Source organism: Balaenoptera physalus (assembly GCF_965194825.1).
Source record: "Balaenoptera physalus genome assembly, chromosome: 3".
Classification (NCBI taxonomy): domain Eukaryota; kingdom Metazoa; phylum Chordata; class Mammalia; order Artiodactyla; family Balaenopteridae; genus Balaenoptera; species Balaenoptera physalus.
In genome coordinates, this window is record NC_138890.1 from 42,823,559 (window position 1) to 42,844,518 (window position 20,960).

Consider the following 20,960-nt stretch of genomic DNA (forward strand, 5'->3'; position numbering starts at 1 on the left):
AGACTGAAAAGCGTTTAAGGGATTTTTCAAAGTTTAAAACTGCCAGTGCTAGTTCATTATTCACCAGAGGAAATCCACAAAAACGTACCATTCTGCTGGCCTGGGTGTTGTTCCCAGTTTTCTATCACCCTCTTTGTCTCTTTTCCACCTTCTCTTTAGCTTCCTTCCTACTTAAACATTTATTACTGAGTAAGAAAGCAAGATTGAAAGCACAAGGATACCCAGAAGAAAAACTACAAATACACTCTGCTTGATTAAAATAAAGTACACTCACCATCCCAGGTGAAGTATCTGCTGCCTCTGCATAGCCAAATGGACTTGGTCGTATCAAAAGATACCTGCCCCCTTTTATTTTTCCTCCCATGGCCTGGTGGATGTGGAGGTTGCCTTCCTCGTATTTAGTTCTTGGAGAGTACTGGCTCTGGGGCAGGAATTGGGCTGCTGAAGGCTTCTTTCTCTGGGCCAATTTCTCTTTTGGATCACGCAGCTTCAGGCCCCTCCACAAACACATCATTTGCAGAGTGCTTCTAGATTTGCTTGACCCCCCTAGAAATCCATCTGTTGTGTTGCTGTCACTGATCCTGGTGCTCAGAATGGCTGTGTCTCTCCTTTCTCTGTCACCTTTGGCAGTGATCTGATGCCCCATTGTGCATTCCCCATCACTGGGGTATGCACCTCACCAGACTCAACTTGGAGTCCTAACACTGTTTACTGGAGAGTGAAATGGAGGCTCAGGCAATTAAAGAGAGGGAGATCTTGGTCTTATGCCAGTGCTACCTGGGATTCTTTGATAGGAGGGTGGCCTCTGCTTCCTGGTCCCCCTTCTCTGAAGGATCCCCTCAGAGAAGGCAGGGTGTGGTCCAGGAAGGGGAAGGGATTGGCTCTGGGGACCCTTTGGGCCTTGGAGGTTAAACTTGGAGCTTTGGGAAATTTTCAGCAGGCCAAGTTTCAATTGTGCACTTAAATTCTACAGAGATGGAGAATGTCCGGCTTCCGCTTTTCCCTCTTCACAAAACTATAATCCTTCCAGTGTTTCCACCAACATACCCCTCATGAACATCTACTGTGTGCCAGGAACTCTGGTGGGTGGTGTGGGGATCCTGATGGATCAAACAGATCTCCTTGAGAGCTTCTTGGAGGAAATGGCATTAATTATGGTATCAGGGAGGAAAAGCTCAGCACATTAAGTGGTCCAAATTAAATGGTATGAGACTGGGCAGGCTTTGTGCACAAGAGATAAAGCAGTGTTGAAGACAGTGGCCGTGTATCATCAGGCCTGAAACACAGTCTTTCAACTAGTTTACGAATCTGAAAGTGGCTCCCACTTTCCTGCTCTGCCAAGAGCACTAAGTTTAACTTCTGCCTGTCTCCATTCCATTCAACATGAGCATGTGTACTTTTCCATCACTGACCCCACGAGCTCCCTAAATCAAAGGGCCAAGAAAGTCCGGCAGAAAGGGGACCTGGATTTCTGGCAGAGAATTTCCCCAAAGGAGCCCTTAGCAGACTTGGCTGCAGTCAGGGAGTTCCTTTGAGGGCAATGAAACAGAAGTTCACCATGTGCTTATTAGAGGTTACAACCTGCTAAAAAATGATGAGGCACGTTACCCAGAAACATCTAGCTATTTCCTTTGCCAGCCACAAGCTTATATGTTGAAAGGTCTGAGGAAGGAGATCATTTCGTCTTCCCTTCCTTCCTCCCTTCTTCCCTCTCTCCCTCCCTTCATTCCCTCCTTCCCCGATCTCTCTCTTTCTTGACAGGTGGCAGAGGCCGAAGTTGGGGGAAGGCTTGTTCAAGCCCCCCATTTTTTTAAGCCCCCCATTTTAACAGAAAGAATGAGGAAGAGAGAAACCCTACACCAAATAACTAATCAGAGACGTTGTTTTTGCTTTGGTAGTTACTCTAAGGAAAAAACTATTTGGTGGGGCGGGGATGAGGGGGTGGGGATTTATTCCGAGCAAATTTTAAAACGCAGCCTGGCACAGCTCCAGTGCGAGCATTCGTTAGGTAAACGGTGGTTTACCTATCCCGCGGGATGCTCCAGAGAAGTGAGCATGGGAGGACAGTGCCTAACGCCGGCGGTCTCCAGGCTAGCCGCGGAGCGAGAGGGGTTTCAGTGGATTGACTAGGGGCAGAGCCCGGTTCCCCCACTCCCTGGGGATCCACAGCGCCTTGCTTGCCGGAGCCCAGGGTCCACCCCTCCCTCCCAGCGTGGAAGCAGTGCCGTCCGCGAGCTCCCAGCGCCGATCTCACACACCCATTTTTCCAACCCACCACCCCCTCCTCAAAGCGAAGAGGTGGGCACCTGGCATGCGCGTCCTGCTTTTTCTGCCCGGGCTCTCCCGTCTCCTCCACTTTTGCCCCCGACGTCCCAGAACAGCGGAGCAGGACACGGCCCTGGGAGGGCGCAGCCTGTGCGCCTCGAGCGCGCTCAGGGCGCGGCGAGGATGCTTAACGGACTGCAATGGCCGGGATGCAGACCCCAGCTCAAATCCCTGAGAAGAATATCCTCCTCCCCTTCCTTCTGTCTCCCTTCTCCTGCCCGGCTCTGCCCAGCTCAGCCCCGCTCCTCTCCAGCTCGGACACGGGTACTAAGCGATCCTTCGCGCGCCACTTTGCGAAGAACTTTGGCCGGCTCCCCTGCGCCACCCGGAGAGGGATGTTAATGAGGGAGCGTGGCCCTGCGCTGAGAGCCAGCAGGCTTCTGCGCCGCGATTGGCTGCGGCGAGGCGGAAGGATGACGTTATGCAAATGAAGGGGCGAGTCATTGACGCGCGGGCCCCGCCTCCTCCCTTTGGGGTTAGTGTGCTTGTGTTTAGCTCTGGGGAGAGTCAAACTGGATTCCATAGGGAAAGCCTGCAAATCACTTCTATTTTAGCAAGGAGAAAACAGAATCTCCATTCAGCAGGGTCCACCTCTCTCTCTTTCTCCCTCTCCTCTCCTCTCCTTTCCTCTCTGTCTTTCCCTACCCCCCTCCCCCTTCCCCCCACCCCACTCTCCCTCTCTTGTGTATCTGTCTATGGCAACCAGCGTCCTCCTCATCTATAGGCACTGAAAGGAAAGAAACATCTTTGGTTGGGAGAGAAGGAGGAAAAAAAAAAAAGAGAGAGAGAGAGAGAGAGGAAAAACTTGCCTGGTTGTGGAAAATGACACTTGAAGTAGCAAAGCCGGCAGCGCGAGTTGAGTCTATTGTTTCTTAAATTGCCATCAGGGTTTTTTTTTTTTTTTCTTCCTGCTTCTTCAAGTGAACGGTACCTCTACAAAAGGAAACTCCAGCCCCTCCTGTCCTCCACCGGCCTGTGATCATTACAAAAAAAAAAAAAAAAGAGAAAAAAAAAAAAGAAAAAAAAAGCACCCAAACCAAAAATTAACCAACCAAACAACCCCCAACAGCCAAGCATACATCTCTATTTTTTTAATTTTGGTCTTTTTGTTGGATTTTCCCTTCCTTTTTTCTCTCCTTTTTTTTTTTTTTTTCCTTCGGGCTATCGCTCAGTTTTGAGCGAAGGTTTATATTTTTAAAAAATTTGCTTTCCAGCCCGCCTTGATCTTCTAGCGCGAGTTCAACGACTCAAAAAAAAAAAAAAAAAATCTCTGGCTGGCGTTTTTCTTTCCTTTTTTTTTTTTTTTTTTTTTTCAAATTTTCAAGGGGGAGGAGATTTTCCACAAGAAAAGGTTGTTTTCATGTTTGGGATTCAGGAAAGCATCCAACGGAGTGGAAGCAGCATGAAGGAAGAGCCGCTGGGCAGCGGCATGAACGCGGTGCGGACGTGGATGCAGGGCGCCGGGGTGCTGGACGCCAACACGGCGGCGCAGAGGTGAGTACCGCTCGGGGACCGCGGCCGGGGAGGCAAGCCGCGAGCAGCAGAGCCGGGAGGTGGTAGCGGAAGCCGCCGCCGCGGGGCCGGGCCGCGCTCTTGCGTCTGCCGCTCGGCTCTGCTCGTCTCCGGGGCTCCGCGCTCCCCGGCCGCTCTGTCTTGGTTGCCTGCGGCCGCAGAGCCAGGAGCTGCCTGCGAGGAGCCCGCGCTTTACCGGCACTTTTCCCTGCCTGGTCTGTGACTGTTTTCATTTTGTTTTAAGCCTGAAGAGGCGTCTCACCAGTATGATGTTGGATATCTGTGTTTTTCTGTGATTGCTGTTTCTTTTCAGGCCGCCTGTCTTTTCTTTCTCTCCTTCCTTTTCCTTTCCTATTTTTTTTCTTTTCTTTCTTTCTTTCTTTCTTCTTTCTTTTCTTTGCCTTTTCTTCTCTATTTCTTTCTTTCCTCCTTCCTTTCTCTCCTTCGTTCTTCCTTTCCTTCCTTTTTTTCTTTCTTCTTTCTTTTCTTCCCCCCCTTTAAAAAACTTTCCTTCTCCTTCCTTTCCTCCCTTTCTTCCTCCATTTTTCTTCCTTCCTCCTTTTTTCTTCCTTCCTCCTTTTCCTTCCTTCCTTTCTTCGTTCCTTTCTTCCTCCTTTCTTTACTTCCTTTCTTTCCCCCTTTCTTTTCCTTCCCTCTTCCTTCTTTCCTTCCTCTTCTTTCTTTACCCTTTCTTCCTCTTTCCTCTTTTTCCTTCTCTTAACTCCTTCTCTCTCCCCTTTTCTCTTTCCATTTCCCCCTAGAATCATCTCTTATTTCTCCTCTCTGGTTCTCCCTCCCTCTCCCTTTAGCTTTCAGTTTTTCTTGGTCCATCCGAAGAACAGCAACTCCTAACTTTAATTCTGATGTCTCCTAAAAGTCTTCCCCACCATTTATGACCATGGCCCCTTCTAGCCCCTCTGCCACTCTCAGCTCCTGCATGCTAGGCTGTATGGCCTAGAGGCACTGCTTTTGGAGATTGACCTGGGGGAACTTTCCTGGGCACCCTCAGTACCTTTTCTGGGGACTCCTGGTCCCAAGTGAGAAATGGTCCCCCCCCTTTTTTAGGCCACCAGCTGGGCTTGGGGGAATGGGAGATCTGGTGGCTCCATGCTCTCTCCGGCCCAGAGAGGGCGGAAGGGGAAGAATGAAGATGACTAATTACATCATCTTCATCTTCTCCGGACTGGGGACAAGTGTCCACAACACTGTTCCCATCCCCGATGATAATAAGGATGGGGGTGGTTGGTAGTGAGAGTGAGTTGGGTAACTGGGCTAGAAGCGAAAGTGTGTGTGGGGGGGGGGCGTGTGTGTGTGTGTGTGTGTGTGTGTGTGTGCGCGCTCCCTTGTGTCGGGCAGGTCGGGCTGTCAGTGGCCGCCCTGCGCCCCTGGCGCCCCAGGCTCCAGCCCCCGGGAGGGCGCGCTCAACCGTCAGCCCTTATCCATAGGATTTCTGGAAAGGGTGTGAGGATTTCTTCGGAACCCCGAAACTTTGTCAGGACAGGTCTTTTAAAAAAACACCCAATTCCCTTTCCCACAGCGACCACTCCTGACTGCTCTGAGTTCCACCCGCAGATCCTTTTTCTCCACATGCTTTATTTGGGGGGTGGGGACAGACGGCTTCCCGAGGCCGGGCACCCGCGGCTGGCCGGGGGCTGGGGGGGGGGGGCGGCACATGAGGTTTCCCGGAGGATGGTTGCTGCAGCGAGGAGTTGAGCATGTTCCCCATCCATTCTCACCTGCCCACGGGACATTCGAAGGGGTGGCGAGAACCAACTCCCATGCCCACCCTCCCTTTAAGTTGTAAACGACCGGCTTTATTCCACGATCGCGCTTCACCTCATCCACCGCTACTTTTCTTCCTCCCCACGCAGCGCGCGTCAGGTCGGAGTAAACGCGTAGAGCGTTTTCTCTCTTGCGCAAAACCCAAACTAAACTTTCACACCTCTTCGTCGAGTTCGGGGGCCGCGCAGGTCCTCGGCGGGGAGGACTGGGCAGGCGAGAGCACGCATGTCCCGTCGCCGGGTGGGCCTGGGGCGCCTGAGGGGGCGCGTAGGGAGCCCACAGGGCGTTTTGGGGGCAGAGAAGGTGTTTGAGGGTTCGCGCGTGTGTAAGGGGTGACAAGCGGTCGCGGTTGTTGTCCCGCTTAGCCGTCTAACTGTGCGTCTTTGGCCGCAGCGGGGTGGGTCTGGCCCGGGCTCACTTTGAGAAGCAGCCGCCTTCCAATCTGCGGAAATCCAACTTCTTCCACTTCGTCCTGGCCCTCTACGACAGACAGGGCCAGCCCGTGGAGATCGAGAGGACAGCCTTTGTGGGGTTCGTGGAGAAGGAAAAAGTAAGTGGGCGCAGCGCCGCTGCCCCTCGCCCCCAGCCGGGGAGCAGGCTCAGGCGCTTCGGGAGGCGAGCTCCTCGCGAGTGCAAAGCATCCATAACACACTCCCGCGTGGGGTCCCCCAAGCCACTTCCCGTTCTGGGCGAACCCGGACTCCTAGTTCCTGAGGTTCTGCTCCAAAAAAGTTCGTGCTGAGTCCCCAAAGATGGAGAGAGGCGAGCCCGGCTTCGCACTCCAGAGTCAAGGGCGCTGGGGATGAGCCCGCCCTCGACCGCGCGACCACGCGTGGCTCCTGCCTCTGCTGGCCCAAGCTCGAGCCCCCAGGCCCTAGGAACGGGATCGCCTGTGTGAGCCCCACGGAATTTTTTAGAAAGTTAGAGGGAGCAGTAAGGGTCGGGAGGGCGGCAGAGGGATCACAGTTGGCCGCAATTTCTGCTGCTCCCGGGCCTGTCCGTCTCCCAGGCCAGGGGTCCCTGCTTGGGGAAAGTTGCCTCGAAGTCGGTCCACTAGCTCACGCCGACCTCTCTCCTGCGTCTCTTGTGTCTTTGCGTCCTGCTGCAACCCAGGAAGCCAACAGCGAAAAGACCAATAACGGGATTCACTACCGGCTCCAGCTCCTCTACAGCAATGGTGAGGCTCCCGTCGGGTCTGCGCCGGCACCCCGGGGCTCCGGGTGAGGGTAAGGGGCGCGGGGAGCTTCAGGTGCACGAGAACCCGGAGCAAAGCTCAGTCGTCCGCCATCCTCGGGGTCAACCAGCCTCTCCTAAGTTTCGCCTGAAGAGGTTTCACCTGAGGAGGCCCTGAGTGGCTCGAGGGCGGCCGCATTAGCGGACGCGTACCTGGGTCCAGGTGTGGCGCCTTGGCCCCCGCTGGGCTGCTTTCTTTCTTCTTCCCCTTCCTAAGGCCGGGTTCCTCCGCTTAGCATAGACTTCATGCCCAAGTCCCTTGAGTTCACGGGGCTAGAGCGATCAGGGCCTTGGTGGCTCCCGGAGAGCACGCAGAGGGACTCCGGCCATGGGAAGGGAGAGAACCCAGGTGGGGGTCCGCCTTATTCTTATTCTTATTCTTATTCTTATTCTTATTCTTATTCACAGCTGCTGTGCTTGGGGGTGGGGCTGCCTTCCAAATGCGCTCGGGCTGGGCCAGAGGCCCTTCTCCGGGAACTGGGGAACGGGGTCCTGGCTGTGCTTCTCCGGGACAGTCGGAGTTCCATCAGCCTTGGAGCCCCATTCTTTGTTTCCTGCAGATCCTCTCTCACTTAATTCTCCTGTCCCCCGCCCCTCCCCCAGGAATAAGGACGGAGCAGGATTTCTACGTTCGCCTCATTGACTCCATGACAAAACAAGTAAGTTTCTTAAATTCGCGCCGCCGGGGTGACTCTACGGCCGCGAAATTTGGGAGAGTCAAGAAGCTGGCTACTCCTTAGCGGGAGGGCTGGGACTCGAACTCTCAATGCCAGGGCGGACCGCGCTCTCAGGGCAGCCTTCCAAATGCCCAAAAGCACGTTGACTCGCCGCGTGGAGGAGATGGCTCGACGGCTCCTTCTTTATAAGGGAAATTCAGACCTTGTGATTTAAGACTACGGGGTGCTGCGTGGGGAGAATATGGACTGAACTTCCTTTGACCCGGCCGGGTAGCCCCAGGGGGCGCAAAGGTGCCCAGAGACCCTCGTGCAGATCGGGCTGAACTTGTGAAACCCAAACCATCAGGGCCACCCCCGGGAGGCAGAGGTAGAGGAAGCGGGTGAGGAGGGGCAAAGGCAGCTTCCCCAGAAATGGTGAGATGGTCTGAGAGCGCACTTGACCCACTCTACACATTTTTAAAAAAAGAGACGGTGGTGGTGGTAGTGTTGGAAGACGGAGCTACAATTGTTAGAAGATATTTTGTAAAAATCCTCCTGCTTTTGCCTCCAAGTTTGGCAAGAAGCCAGGCAGCATGAGTGAGCTTGTGGTCTTAAAGGTACATAGACGGCATTTTCTTAAGCTCCCAACACGCGGGTGCCAAGCAGTATACATTAAGGTTGAGTTATGGTTTAAAAGATACAATTATGAGCCGAGTCAGAAAAGAGGTCTGACGTTTTTACGAGGGGCAGGAACATTTTTTCTTTTTAATTTTAAGAAAAAGTTTAGGAATTAAATATCTGGTTAGGTAGTTGGAGGATTTCGTGACAAAAAAGAAGACAGTTTTATTGGGTGCAGGAAAGAAATCAGAACAAAGAGAAAAGTTACCCATTGTGTACTAACCACCAATTTAGTGAGAGGGTTAAAACTGGTTTGCTTGATTGCGATTTTAAAATATTCCCTTTAAAATAAGGGATGTAGTTTTCATAGATACTGGCTTGGAAGGTTTCAAATTAGAGTATACATGCATACTTAAAAATTGTTTTTAGATACCCATGGCTTAAATATGTTGTACAAAATGCACGTTAATAAGCTGTTGAGAGTTTTAAAATCTACTCAGCAAGAACCAATTTAATAACAGCTAATTGTAATTATTACCTTCATATTTCATTGTGAACCAAGTAAAAAACATGAGGGTATGACATGTATTTTTAAAAATGATAAATACATATCTCTTGAAAACTATTTCAAGTTATTAGCCTAAAATATTTGACTTTCTTAAAGATCTGTTTTATTTCTTAGTTGATTGTTCAGAGTAAACACACATTTATGCTTTTACTCCTGGTATTATTATTGTTTTTTATTATTATTACTATACTGGTTTTGATCATTACATAGGATAATTCCCTTTGATTTGGACGCTCTGTATTTTGTTAAATTTTTTTCCTGCCAAGCAAAAAATGCAAAAGCCTTATTTCAGTAACTTTTTAAAAAAATGATATCAAAACAAAAATGTCTTAAGTGGAGTTTTGTTTTTAAAAAATTGTCTTTGATACCCTGGGTATCTTTTCCTGCCATTCCCATCAGAGGAAACAAAAGATGGGAGGGGGAGAGGGAAAGCATGATTCTAATACATATATCTTATGTACTTATTAGAGTTTATTTTTTAAAGAATAAAAACTCCCCACAAACCAGTATGTAAGACCTGTCTGCTTGTGAAACATTGGCCACTTAAATATTAAATTATCGGCAACTCTATGAAGTGAACAGTTGTAAGGAGGACAAAATTAGGACATGTTTGACGTGATAACTTCTCTCAAAACTTTATTTTAGGCCCCTTAAACCAAAAGTGCCACAAGAATTGATCTTCCCATTGTGAGATGAACTGACTTTACACACTCTTCTAAGGTGGAAGAATAATCTTGATTTTTATAAAGCAATACATCTAATATCATTTTACTAACAAGGTCATAGAGCTTAAGAAAAGCTATAGCTTAAGGCATTCTTTGACTGCTTGGTTTCATAAATTCTATCGGTGGTGGGGGTGGGAGTGGGACCAGAATAAGATATAGTGTAGTAATAGCAGGTATAAGAGAGTTACTTGCCATACTGTGACATCTCACTGAAAGTTAAAATTATAAATGTAGGCAATTATATATTTTGGTGGGGAGTGACCTGAAAAAAAGGCGTAATAATTATCTGAATTTAGTCTAAAAATATCAAGAAAAAAGATTTTTCCAGGCATACCTGTTTGCTTTCATAATAGTTGTCTAATGCCTTCTCTGTAGCTTTTACTTTGAAAGGCAATCCCTGCCTGTTATCCGGTTGCTTTTTCCTTGATTATGTGCTGTAAGAGTTTGGGAAGTAGGTTAGCTTCTTGTGTACACAGCTAATACAATAGTCTTCAAAAAGCAGATCAGCGTGAAGAGCATGACTTTCCTTAGCTGTGACATAATTATTACGTTTTAGCTTTGATGAGTAAAACAGTGGATTCTCATCTAGCTTGAAATTATTCTGTGATAATTAAATGCCAAGTCTGATTTTTAAGTTTCTTAAATTTTTTATTTTAGTTAAGTGTGCAGTGACCCCTTCAATCAGAAGTAAGTCTTGACATAAGGTGACCGATTAAACGGTTACTTTTTTTTCCCCTGTGAAATTCTTCCAAGTAGATAGACTCAGGATTTTGATATTTAGAGTGCTGAATGGAATAATTTCAGTGATGTGATGAGTTCTAATAACATCATAAATTTCAGTGGGAATATCTAAGCAGAGTTCAAGTGTCTTCTCTTAGGTACTTATTTATCGTAACATTTTTCACATCAGAGATGCAGCTTTATGTATGTGATGTCATATCTTTGACTCAGAAGTTGGGGTTAAAACTTGAAGGGAATCTTTGGCAAGCAAAATTCAAAACTAGCTGTGCACTTTATATTTTCATAGAATGTTCGTGATCTTGGGTGGAGTTAGCAGCATTGAGATCAAACAGAAATGTACTCAATCAACCAAGATGTATTGGTATGACACAGTATTTCACACCTTTACAAAGTGTCTCATTACACTATTTGGGGTAATGACTCTTAATTTTGGACTCTACCAGGAAAGGGAAAGCTTTATTAGAAGTGAATGTGTAAGGATCTGAGCCCTCTTATCCCTATGCTTTTCTTATAAAACACTAAGGATATAATTATATTTAAAATATTTGTCCACCAACTAGAAAATAAGAAGCTTGCTTTTGGGAAGGGTTTTGCAAAACCAAGTTTAGCTGGACTAAAAATAGGGTTTTTTTTTTTTTTTTTTTGTCATTGCTGTTTTTGGTATCCCATTAGTGAGCATGCAGAAAGGCCTGTAGGATCCAGAAGTTTATGGCTGTTGCATCCAGAAATGGTATCTACTGCAGAAACTCAAATGAACTCAGTGCGAGAGGTCTGAGTTTTAATGTGCCTCAGTTCAGAATTTCCTGTAGTATTTGAGATATAATTACATTCTGTGATTGCTTCAGTGAGTTATCTTTAAATAGTTTTTTTTTTTTTTTAAAAAAAACCTTTAACTTACCTGCCCTCTTACCATCTTGCTTTGAAAAAAGGGACATTTTTATAATTCAAAGAAAGAGTACCAAATTCCATAAAGTTATCAAAAACAAAACATTCCCTGCCCCCAAACAAAAGCTCTTTTTTGGAAAGGGAAAAATAATAGTCACATAATCCTTGTTTGTATGGATTTGAAGGTAGGTGATATGGTGAGGGGACCCCTAAAAAGTCCCAGCACAGTGGGAAGTCTAAGGTACAATAATCAGAACTGCTGTCATAGTTCTCTTTCCAGCTAATCTTTATATATTTGTTTTGATGTTCCCGGTACTTTAAGTTATTGATGCAAGTGCACTTTTTCCGATTGATTGTTTCATCATAGCCTGCCACAGCTACGTAGATTTGATTAACAACCCTTTCTGTTCATGGTTCTTCATTGGTAGATAAACACATTTTTAGTGTATCAATAAGTTCCTAAGGAATTCAACTAGGCCAGCAGAGAGGTTCTTTCATATATTTGGGGAAACAAACAAAAAAGGACAGTGCAAGTTTATAGTTAGGAACCATATTTTAGCAGCTTTCTCTCTTCTTTGGTAACATGTCAAAAATGCAGGTGATTTGAATTTCCTTGCACATAGAGGAATGAAGAAGTTTGGGATTTTTATGCATGATCAGGACCTGTGTTTGGGAAAATGTAAACTCATCACAGTGGAAAATGTGTTGTTTGGAGTCTGGGGGTGAAAACAAAGCTGATGGTTTTGGAGAGATTGCCGGAGCCAGATGGCCTAGTACTTTCCCAGTCTGGCGGTCCAACTGCTCCCTCCTGGATAATATACAGCCATTTGTTCGGGGATATTTACGCTAGAGCTGTTTCCATGTGAATGTTTGAACAGCATTAAAAATGAACGTATTAGTAGTGATGCATTTATCGAACTTGTATGACTACACAGATAGTCTGTTCTTGTGTCTTTACTTATATTGCTGAGAGGAATGAAGGAGGGTCTGGATGTTGGTGAATTGTTTATATAGTTGTTGAGCAAGAATGAGTTGGTCTTAGTTATTAGAATATGTAAGCATTGGGAAACTAATTGAAGTAATGGTAGCACCTACCTGGAAGCTCAGTTGTGAAAATTAAATGAATTCATACATGGAAAGTGCTTAGAACAGTGACTAGCATACATTAAGTGCTTAATAAATTAGCTGCTTTTATTATTTTACTATTATTACTATTATTACCCCATTGAGTTGACAAAGCCAGTTGTATCTACTAATATAGATGTAAATGTAGTTATCATATGAGTAAAATATCTTTTATTACTGCTAGAAAAAGAAATATTGCATGATATTGTTAGAATGATTCAGTTTTTATCTTGGTGTTTGAATAATATGAGAGATTTTATTTCTTTGAGACACAAAAGATGCATTCTGAAGCTAACTGCTTTTGGTACACATTCTCTTTTTATTCAGTGCTGTGATGTAACTGAACAGCATACTGAATATGATATCATTCCTTTGCAACTTTCCTAATTCAGTTCTGCAAACAGGCCTGCTTAGCTGCTGAGCTTAAATTACATATTTGTAATTTGTTCACCAGTAGCTAAGCTGCTAATTGAAGCAAAATAATTTTTTATTTTATTTCACTATTAATTTTGGATTGCTGTTTGACACAATTGTTTATGAAACGTCAAATTTGTAGTGTTTTCTTTGGCACAGATTAATTTTTAACTAAGGCTCCCTCACCTACTGGAAATTTCTCGAACCGCATTAGCTAACACTTTCTTTTTAAATGGCAAGAAGTGGAACTCGGTGGTCGAAAGTAATGATTAATATTACAGAATGTTGATAATGTAGGTGTTCATATTTTTTTTATTAGTTTTGATTCTTGGTAATTTGCTGCCAAAGTCGTGTTGACAGTCTGTATTTATAGGACACTTTACTTCTGGTTGAAGGAGATACTTTGTACATTCATGAATGTATTCTTTAAGGTGACAAATTAGGTTTGGCCTTTTATTTTGTATTTGGAAAAAAGAGTGATGTATTTTCAAGGTTACTGTTTTGACTTAAATGGAAAATTAAGAGTTTTTGTTAGTTATAGGTAACCTATCTACCTGTCTTCCTTCCTCCCTTCCTTCCTCCCTCCCTTCCTCCCTCCCTTTCTTCCTTCCTCCCTTCCTTCCTTCCTTTTTCTTTCTTTCTTTCTTCCTTCCTTTCTTTCTTTCCTTTCATTCTCTTTTTCTGTCTTTCTAAATTAATGATGACAAGTCTCTGATTGTTGGTTTGTAAACCAAGAAAGACTCCTAATGAAAACATTTTGTTCCTAAAAACCTTTCAGATTTTAATGAACCAAAGTCAAAAGTATTCTCTTTGCCCGTTTTATATTTGCATGGAACGCAAAGAGTTAAAATTATTAGAAAAGTAAACAAAGAAAACTGTGCTCAATTCTCTGTATTTCTTTTGGCATCCCATTGAAGTGTGATCCCTGTGTAAGTTCATTGTCTATTTTTTGTTTTACTGTGTGGTCTTTATCCATAGTAAGTTTCAATTAACTTTTAAGACCCAGTGATATTTTAGAAAAGTGGAGATGAACCACAATTCACAAGATGCCTTCTAAAACAGTGGCAACAAAGGCAGATATTTTCTATTGATTGATTTCTTTTCAAAGATGGTATAGGTTAATGTGTAATTGGGCATTTGAAACTGATGGCATTTAATCCTCTCACAACAAACCTTCTGGCACTGTTGTTGTGTAAGGATGTGAAAGTTTAACAATTCCTATTTTTTCCTTCATTTTTGTTATTATAAAAAATTATTTTTGAAAAAACCCTCAATCAGAAACTCAACAGAGTATTAAAAATAATTGTGATATTTTCATTATGCTCATTAGAGGAGAACATTAAGAAAAGGGAGGCTAGTATATCAGAAGAATAAATTTGCTCCAAATATGTCAAGTTTTGACAACTTGTTTATCAATTTCACTAGGTTTTTAAAGTTGAGATGAAGTTCGTGCTGTTTATTCTTTTACTTTTTTTCCTGTACAAGCATTCCTGCCACCTTAAGGGATTTATTTGCATTGGCAGGATTAATGTAAACATCGTTTTCATTTGATATTGTATTTTGTTGTTGTTTTTGTTGTTTCTTAGGTTAAAACCTCAACTTGCTTCACCATCAATTCATTTATTTAAATAATATATTTGATATGCTTTCTCTCCCCCTCCTGCCCATCTCTGTAACAGGCCTCCCATCCTTACTCCTGATGAACACACTGATTTCTTTAAACCGCTGTTGTTTTTGTCACTCTCACAGCAGACTACCTTCCTCCCAGTAAGCAGACACATGACTTACTATGGAGGATGAAGATAAGCCTTCTTCTTGGTGTTCCATTGTCTAGGTCCTAAACCAGCTGTCTATTAAAATGGTTTCACTTAAAGTAGTCAGTGCTGTTTATATGCTTCTGTGATCTCCCAACTGATCTGGCCTCAATGAGCTTCACTCATACCCCAAAGAGGCACATATTTAAATTGGGAAAACAAGCAGAAACTTCTCCCTAAGCTGGTGTTAGAGAACCCCTTTCCTTTTAGGCTCGAAGTCTGGGTTTGCTGAACTGTGAACCAGTCTTGATGTGTGTGCGAAATGTACAGGGTAGAGATGTGGTATGTGTGAAAGCTGGAGGGAGAACTTGTAGGCATTTTTAAAATGTCTGTTTTATTGTTGACACTCTACATCGGAGACATTCATCAAAATAGATTTATCCTGTTTTCCTATGTTGGATCTCATCAGAATGTCGATTTCTTGGACCATACTTTTATATAATAGTGTGGTGCGTGTGTGTGTGTGTGTGGTGCGTGTGTGTGGTGTGTGTGTGTGGTGCGTGTGTGTGGTGTGTGTGTGTGTGTTTTAACAAGCTTTTTCAGTAACAAAAACTGCTTAGGCGAGGCTGGAGGTGGAGCTGCCTTTGACAGAGTTTCACTGTGTAGCTAACTCTATTACACTGAGGTTCTAGATTACACTATTTCCAGGATTTTAGTTCTACTCCTTAGGAGAGGGAGAAGACTCTCTGTTTCACTTGTTTTTATTTCAGAAGTCACAGAAGCAGCAAGCACTTCTTTATCTGTGTTTATGTGCTGAGAAGTATTGTTCTGCTGAGGCCCCAAGGAAAGGGACAGAAGAAACTTCATGCTTCTTTCTGTCCCCAGAGTTTAACTATTTCTGAGCAAATCCAAACTCATGCTTTCATTTTCCTATGCTTGATGTAGAGAAGATTCTCCATTTTGACTCTGCTGCCAGAAGCGAAGTGGCAGGTTGACATTTGGTAGAGATGTATTACGGAGGCCCTGGGCCTTCAACAAATGATGTTCAGTCACCAAAGACAAAAACATGGAATACCTGGGAGACCATGGGTCATCTACTGTTTGAGGGGGGGGCATCAACATATTTTCACTGCAGCATATCTTTAATTGAGTATCATCATGGGCCCACTGATTTCAGTGGAACCAGCAGCCTCAGTAAAAAATAATATTGGTATTATCTAGAAAGAGTCAAAATGAGAAGGTCTGATGTAATTGATACTCCTTTCTCCTCCCAAAACCAATTTTTTTTTAAACAGGAAGGAAAACCCCATTAATACCTGTGAATTTTATTCACCAAGTTATTTGTATTAGTTTAGCATGACAGAAAACTAAAGTTGAAACAGGTTTTCAGGGGTATTAAGAGAACACACAAAACATGTAGTGGTAATAGGATTTCTCAGAAATGCATAATAGAATTTTTTAGCACCATGTATGAGATCTAATCAGTTATTTACAGTGTTTCTTTGATTTTTTAAAGCAGTGATTGCAGTAAATAAAGCAGGCAGATATAAGTTTTGGTTTTTAAAACATTTTCAATTTACTTAATGCATTTTCTCGAGTAAAGCAACTTCCTGGGTATTTAAAAGGTCTTTTAAGATTGCAGGAACGCATCATCAGTGCATGCTAAAACTAATGGGTGAAAATTTAAGTCATAATATGATGTTAACATAATCTAGATGATTTCCCCAGAGGATAGTTATGAATTACTTAAAGTGAAGTAGTAACTTTACAGTACACAAATCTGGCTGTGCTCTCTGATGGGTGGCAGGCACCCCCTTAACCAAATGGTCAGAGTTCACTGGCATTAGTGGAACTAGTTGCAGTGTGATGTGATACAGGGAGAAGAACTCAGCGTCATGTCTGTGGTATTCCGGCCCTGAATTACATAACTTTAGTCTAAGTCTGAGGAAACATTAGACAAACCCAAATTGAGGATGTTCTAAAAAATAACTGGCCTATATTCTTCAAAAATGTCAATGTCATGAAATACAAAGACTCAGGAATATTCCTTATTGAAGGAGATATGACAACTGAATGCAGTGATTGGTATTGGTTTTGTTGTTGTTTGCTATAAAAGACATTATTGGGTATTTGGTGAGTCTCAGATGTTTACATTAGATTATTGTATTGTATCAATGTTAATTTTGTGATTCAGATAATTGTGCTATGGTTATGTAAGATAATTCCTTGTTTTAAGGAAATACATACTGAAGTATTTAGGGCACGTCTGCAGTTAACTAATAAATGGTTCAGGAAAAGAAAATAGAGAAAGAAAGAAGAATAAAACAAATTTACTAAAATGTAAACACTTGAGGCATCTGGGTAAAGAGTATCTTGGAATTCTTTATATATCCTTACTATTTTTCTGTACATCTAAAATTATGGCAAAATAAAACATTAAAAAATATAGGGTTATAACAGGCTAACCATAAAAATGCTTTTGATGGGCCAATGGTAGAGAAATGTTTTCTCCTTATGCAGGTACTTTTTGTCATTTTTTAATTTGTTGCAATTTTTGTTTTGTAATGGAGTTAGGTAACAAAGTCAGAGCCTGCTCTGAAGGTCTGCACACATAGTGTCATAAGCTGTCCTCCATCATTTACAGTTCTAAAAGTCTCAGGTTCATAAACAAGCACATTCCAGCCAACTATAAGTTAGTTACTGCAGTTTCTGTGTATCCTAAAAAGTCTCTGGTTAATTTAAGTACTTTCATCACCAAGAAATTGAGAGTTATCTGAATGTGTGAAAGTAATTTTGTTAACAATTTGAAGCTGTGTTATATTAGTACTATGCAGTGCTACATTGTTAAGTTAGTTAAAATGTATCCCCATGCAGAGCACTGCTCTACCCATAGCTGTGAGCTTTTCTTTGGCCCAGGTGTTAACATGTAGATCTTCCAGTAAGCAGAGGTCTCAAGGAAACTTCCTGGTGACCTTAAGGAAAATGTTTGTACACATATTACTAAAAACAGACAAAAACATCTTGGCCAGTGAGGTAGTTTGGGACTCCAACAAATTTTAAGAGTCAGATGTAATTCTTCTTAGTTGAGGGAGATAACTATGGCTTAACTCCCCCCGCCCCAACCCTGCCCTTCCCCCAGCATATGCGGGCGAGTATTACTGTTTGGGTGGTTATACACCCCAGAGAGCACATGTTTTCAACCTGTAGGCAGGAAGGATTTCCCCTGATTGATGAATCATCTCAAGACAGTGAGTGGACTCATTAACCATACCCTCACTTGTTTTCTACTACTTACCTCTAGAATATTACATGTTGGAGTTGGAAGTAGTAAAATGAGGCGACAAATACGAATCATTTAAAAATAAAATCCATGTGCTTTTCTATATTTTAAATCACTAGTATCTCAATCTGCTAAGCCTTCTGGGTTTTTCCTTCCCCATTGATTAGATTTATTTTTATTCTGAATTGAAGAGAGAATTGTGGTTGTCTTGACGACAGAAGCCCATCTCATACAAGGATCCAAAGATGTGTGTTATAATAAGGTGGTTGATGGGACAAAGAGGAACATATCCCCTTCCACTCAATTTGGGTTGATCCTTAACAGCTGTCTTAAAACAATCAGCCCAGTGAGGCCTTTGGCTCTGAAAGCTAATTGGCCTTGCGGCGGTGGTGAATGGTCAAGAACTCGACTGTGGTAGTTTGTCCTCTGCTACTTGGTTCCATTCTTAGCTCAAATCGTGCCTTTGTTTACAGGCCATAGTGTATGAAGGCCAAGACAAGAACCCAGAAATGTGCCGAGTCTTGCTCACACACGAAATCATGTGCAGGTAAGAAATACCTTGTTCTTTCCCTTTAATTAGAAAAGAGAAGATGAATTTGTATCTCAAATCTAGGAGAATTCAGGTCTATTTTTGGGTATATGTTTATCTTCTGTTAGACAATCTAAAAACTGGTAGATGTGAGTATTTGGTAGTAAAGTGTCAGGCATCACAGTGGTTCTCAATTATTTATTAGATTTCATCCTAAAAGGCATACGTTTCCATTTTGATATCACATTGTTAATGGGCACAAAGCAGTGCCTGCCCCGTTTTCCTTTCAATCGAGTAAAATACAATATAACCCTTTTAGTGTTAATATATGTGCTCAACTGCATTGCTAGTAAAATAAGAGTTCCATTGATATCAGCAGAAACCTCTGTTTGGATAAGACTTGAAAGTTATAGTTCCCCTTTTTAATTCTTCCACTTAAAAATGTGACCATCCGTACATAGGCATCATTCCTCCCCACACAAACCCCACATCTGATCTCTTAATCTTAGTTACCTTTTATATAACTATGACAATGTAGCTAACATTTCTTAAATGTAGCGAGCTTTTGGAAGGATGGCAAAGATGAGTCACTGAAAGGTATAAACATTCATGTGGTCCACAAATGAGTATCTTTATTTTTGTCTGAAGCTACGTTTGAAACCAGGCAAGCAGACCACATTCACTTCCATGGCCTCAGCCAGCCCTCCACATGGGAGAGAGTAAACCAGAGAACAGCCTTTTAACTTGCAGTTTAGGATTCTAATTCTTCATAAAATAACACTGGCACTTTGCTTCTGATATATTCTGAGTAATTGGATAAAGCATGACGATGACACTCTGCATCAGGGAAGGGCTACTAATTGGTTTGTTAGCCACGCAGGCTCTCCTGGCACAAAGCATGCTTGTCTCCTGACTATTACTGACCAAACCATTTAGGACTTTCAGCTGCTGCTTCGGCATGGGTGGGTTTATTTGCTGCCCACGGACTTGTGGGGAAAGCAATCTGAAAACTCTACAGGTGGAAATAAAATAGAAAAGAGATTAATGTGTTTCCTTAGTGAAGTCCCAAGTAGTAACTTCTTCTGTATCTATAATATGTATGTATGTAAAAATTTCTTTTTCTCCTTTTTAAAAAACATACTAATATATTATTCTAAAATATACAGGAGTTTCACAGGTTTTCACTTTAGTGATTTGTAAAACTTGTTAATTGTTCCGAAAACAGGTTGCTTTTCTCTAACTTTAAAGCAGCAACAAAACCCAAAACTATGGTCATGGATTTCTTAGAAGATATTATTAGGCAAAATTAGTGTTATACTGTATACAACAATTGCACAGCTAAAGCTGAGCTGCACTCTTCAGAATAAAATGAGTAAAATCATTTTGAAAAGCATTAAAAAAATGACCTCCTTCGTATTACTATTTTTCCAGCCATATCTATTTTATCTTCCCACAATTAGCATGTTGTTAGAATGAATTTTCCATATTCTGTTCCATGTGATTCCAGCAAACAGGAGACAGGAAGATGGATCTCAACCAATAGGCCAACTATTATCTATAAATCATAGATTTGTATCTCATATCTGTACTTGTTTGGACTATGCTAGAAATTATTCTTAAAATACTTAAGCTATATTATGCCTTTCACACACAAGCCTACACTCTGTTAATGCAATTTATATTTTTCTTGTTCTTAAAATTCATTGGTCCAAAGTACGTTATGATGCTGGTTGATGTGCTTTACTGCTGATGTTCTTTCTATTTTTTTAGAAACATAAAAATAGCAAAAAATAAAATTCTCAAGCCACTGAAGGCAAATGATGTTTGTACTGCATGGCTAAGAGGGAAGAGCCATATTCAAAATGTCATCCTACTAATGTTACAGATGACGGTTTTCCTGGCTGCCTATAGATGTGTAAGGGGTACTGTTTGTTTACCAGGCCGCCATGACCCTATTACACAAGCCTGTCATCTATTGTGTGGCTAACAGTCTTTTAAATTGCAAATCTGATGCTCTTTAGGGGGCTTTAGGAAAAAAATTCTCACTTTTCACACCATCCTATTTCTCTTGATTTCTTGCCGGTTGTAAGTGGAAGTTGGGATGTGCTGAATTTGCACCAGGGGTGCAAATGCAGGCTCAATTATAAGCATAAAATTAGAGTCTGTTCACCATTAATCAGCCTGGCTAATTGCTATGCACCACCATTAACCATATGGTGTGAAAGACAGCTTGCTCTCCCCAAGATGAAATTTCTTCACTGCAGACATGAAATAGTGAGGGCCCTGGATTTTAAAATAGGTTGTTTTAGATATTTAATTTCTAAAGAACTTTCTGCAGTGCTTTCTATCAAGGCTAACGGCACAATAAAACTTTGTGTTTATGTCACAAGAGAGGTATATTTATAGCATGTTGGAGCTACAGATGAAGGAGACACAGAGAATTTAGATCGACAGGAAAGGGCTTGGGATGATTCTGTTTTGTTGTCATCAAAGAAAAAAGAAAAATAAAAAAATAAACACCAGGCAATTGTGTATTAGGTGGCTACAAATTTTTAAAAAATCAGTTTTGTTCTGTTGAGAGGGTAACCCTATTGCATGAGCTGTCTCAAGGACTTACTGCCATGAGATTGTTATTATTGTCTCTCTTTGAGACAAAACCCCTTTGACTTGATGGCATAGAACTCTTTCCATGGAATTCTGGGAGAGGTTCTGCATTTTTGTAAACTGGAATTTATTATACCAAATCATCATTATTATATTTTGCTAATACTTGGTGATTAAGCTCTTAAAAAGTATGGCCCCATGAAGGATTT

General features: G+C 42.6%; 1 protein-coding gene across 7 annotated transcripts in view; it reads left to right on the forward strand.

The window, feature by feature from the left end:
- Positions 1–3,547: 3,547 nt before the first annotated feature.
- The window catches only part of EBF1 (EBF transcription factor 1), a 393,420-nt gene continuing 376,007 nt past the window's right edge, over positions 3,548–20,960 (forward strand). For all 7 annotated transcript variants that reach the window (XM_082453917.1, XM_082453918.1, XM_082453919.1 and 4 more), the window contains exons 1-5: positions 3,548–3,819; positions 6,013–6,169; positions 6,733–6,796; positions 7,456–7,511; positions 18,092–18,165. In XM_082453917.1, coding sequence (XP_082310043.1) covers positions 3,686–3,819; positions 6,013–6,169; positions 6,733–6,796; positions 7,456–7,511; positions 18,092–18,165 — 485 coding nt within the window. In that variant the 5' untranslated portion in view covers positions 3,548–3,685. The remainder of the gene's footprint in view (positions 3,820–6,012; positions 6,170–6,732; positions 6,797–7,455; positions 7,512–18,091; positions 18,166–20,960) is intronic.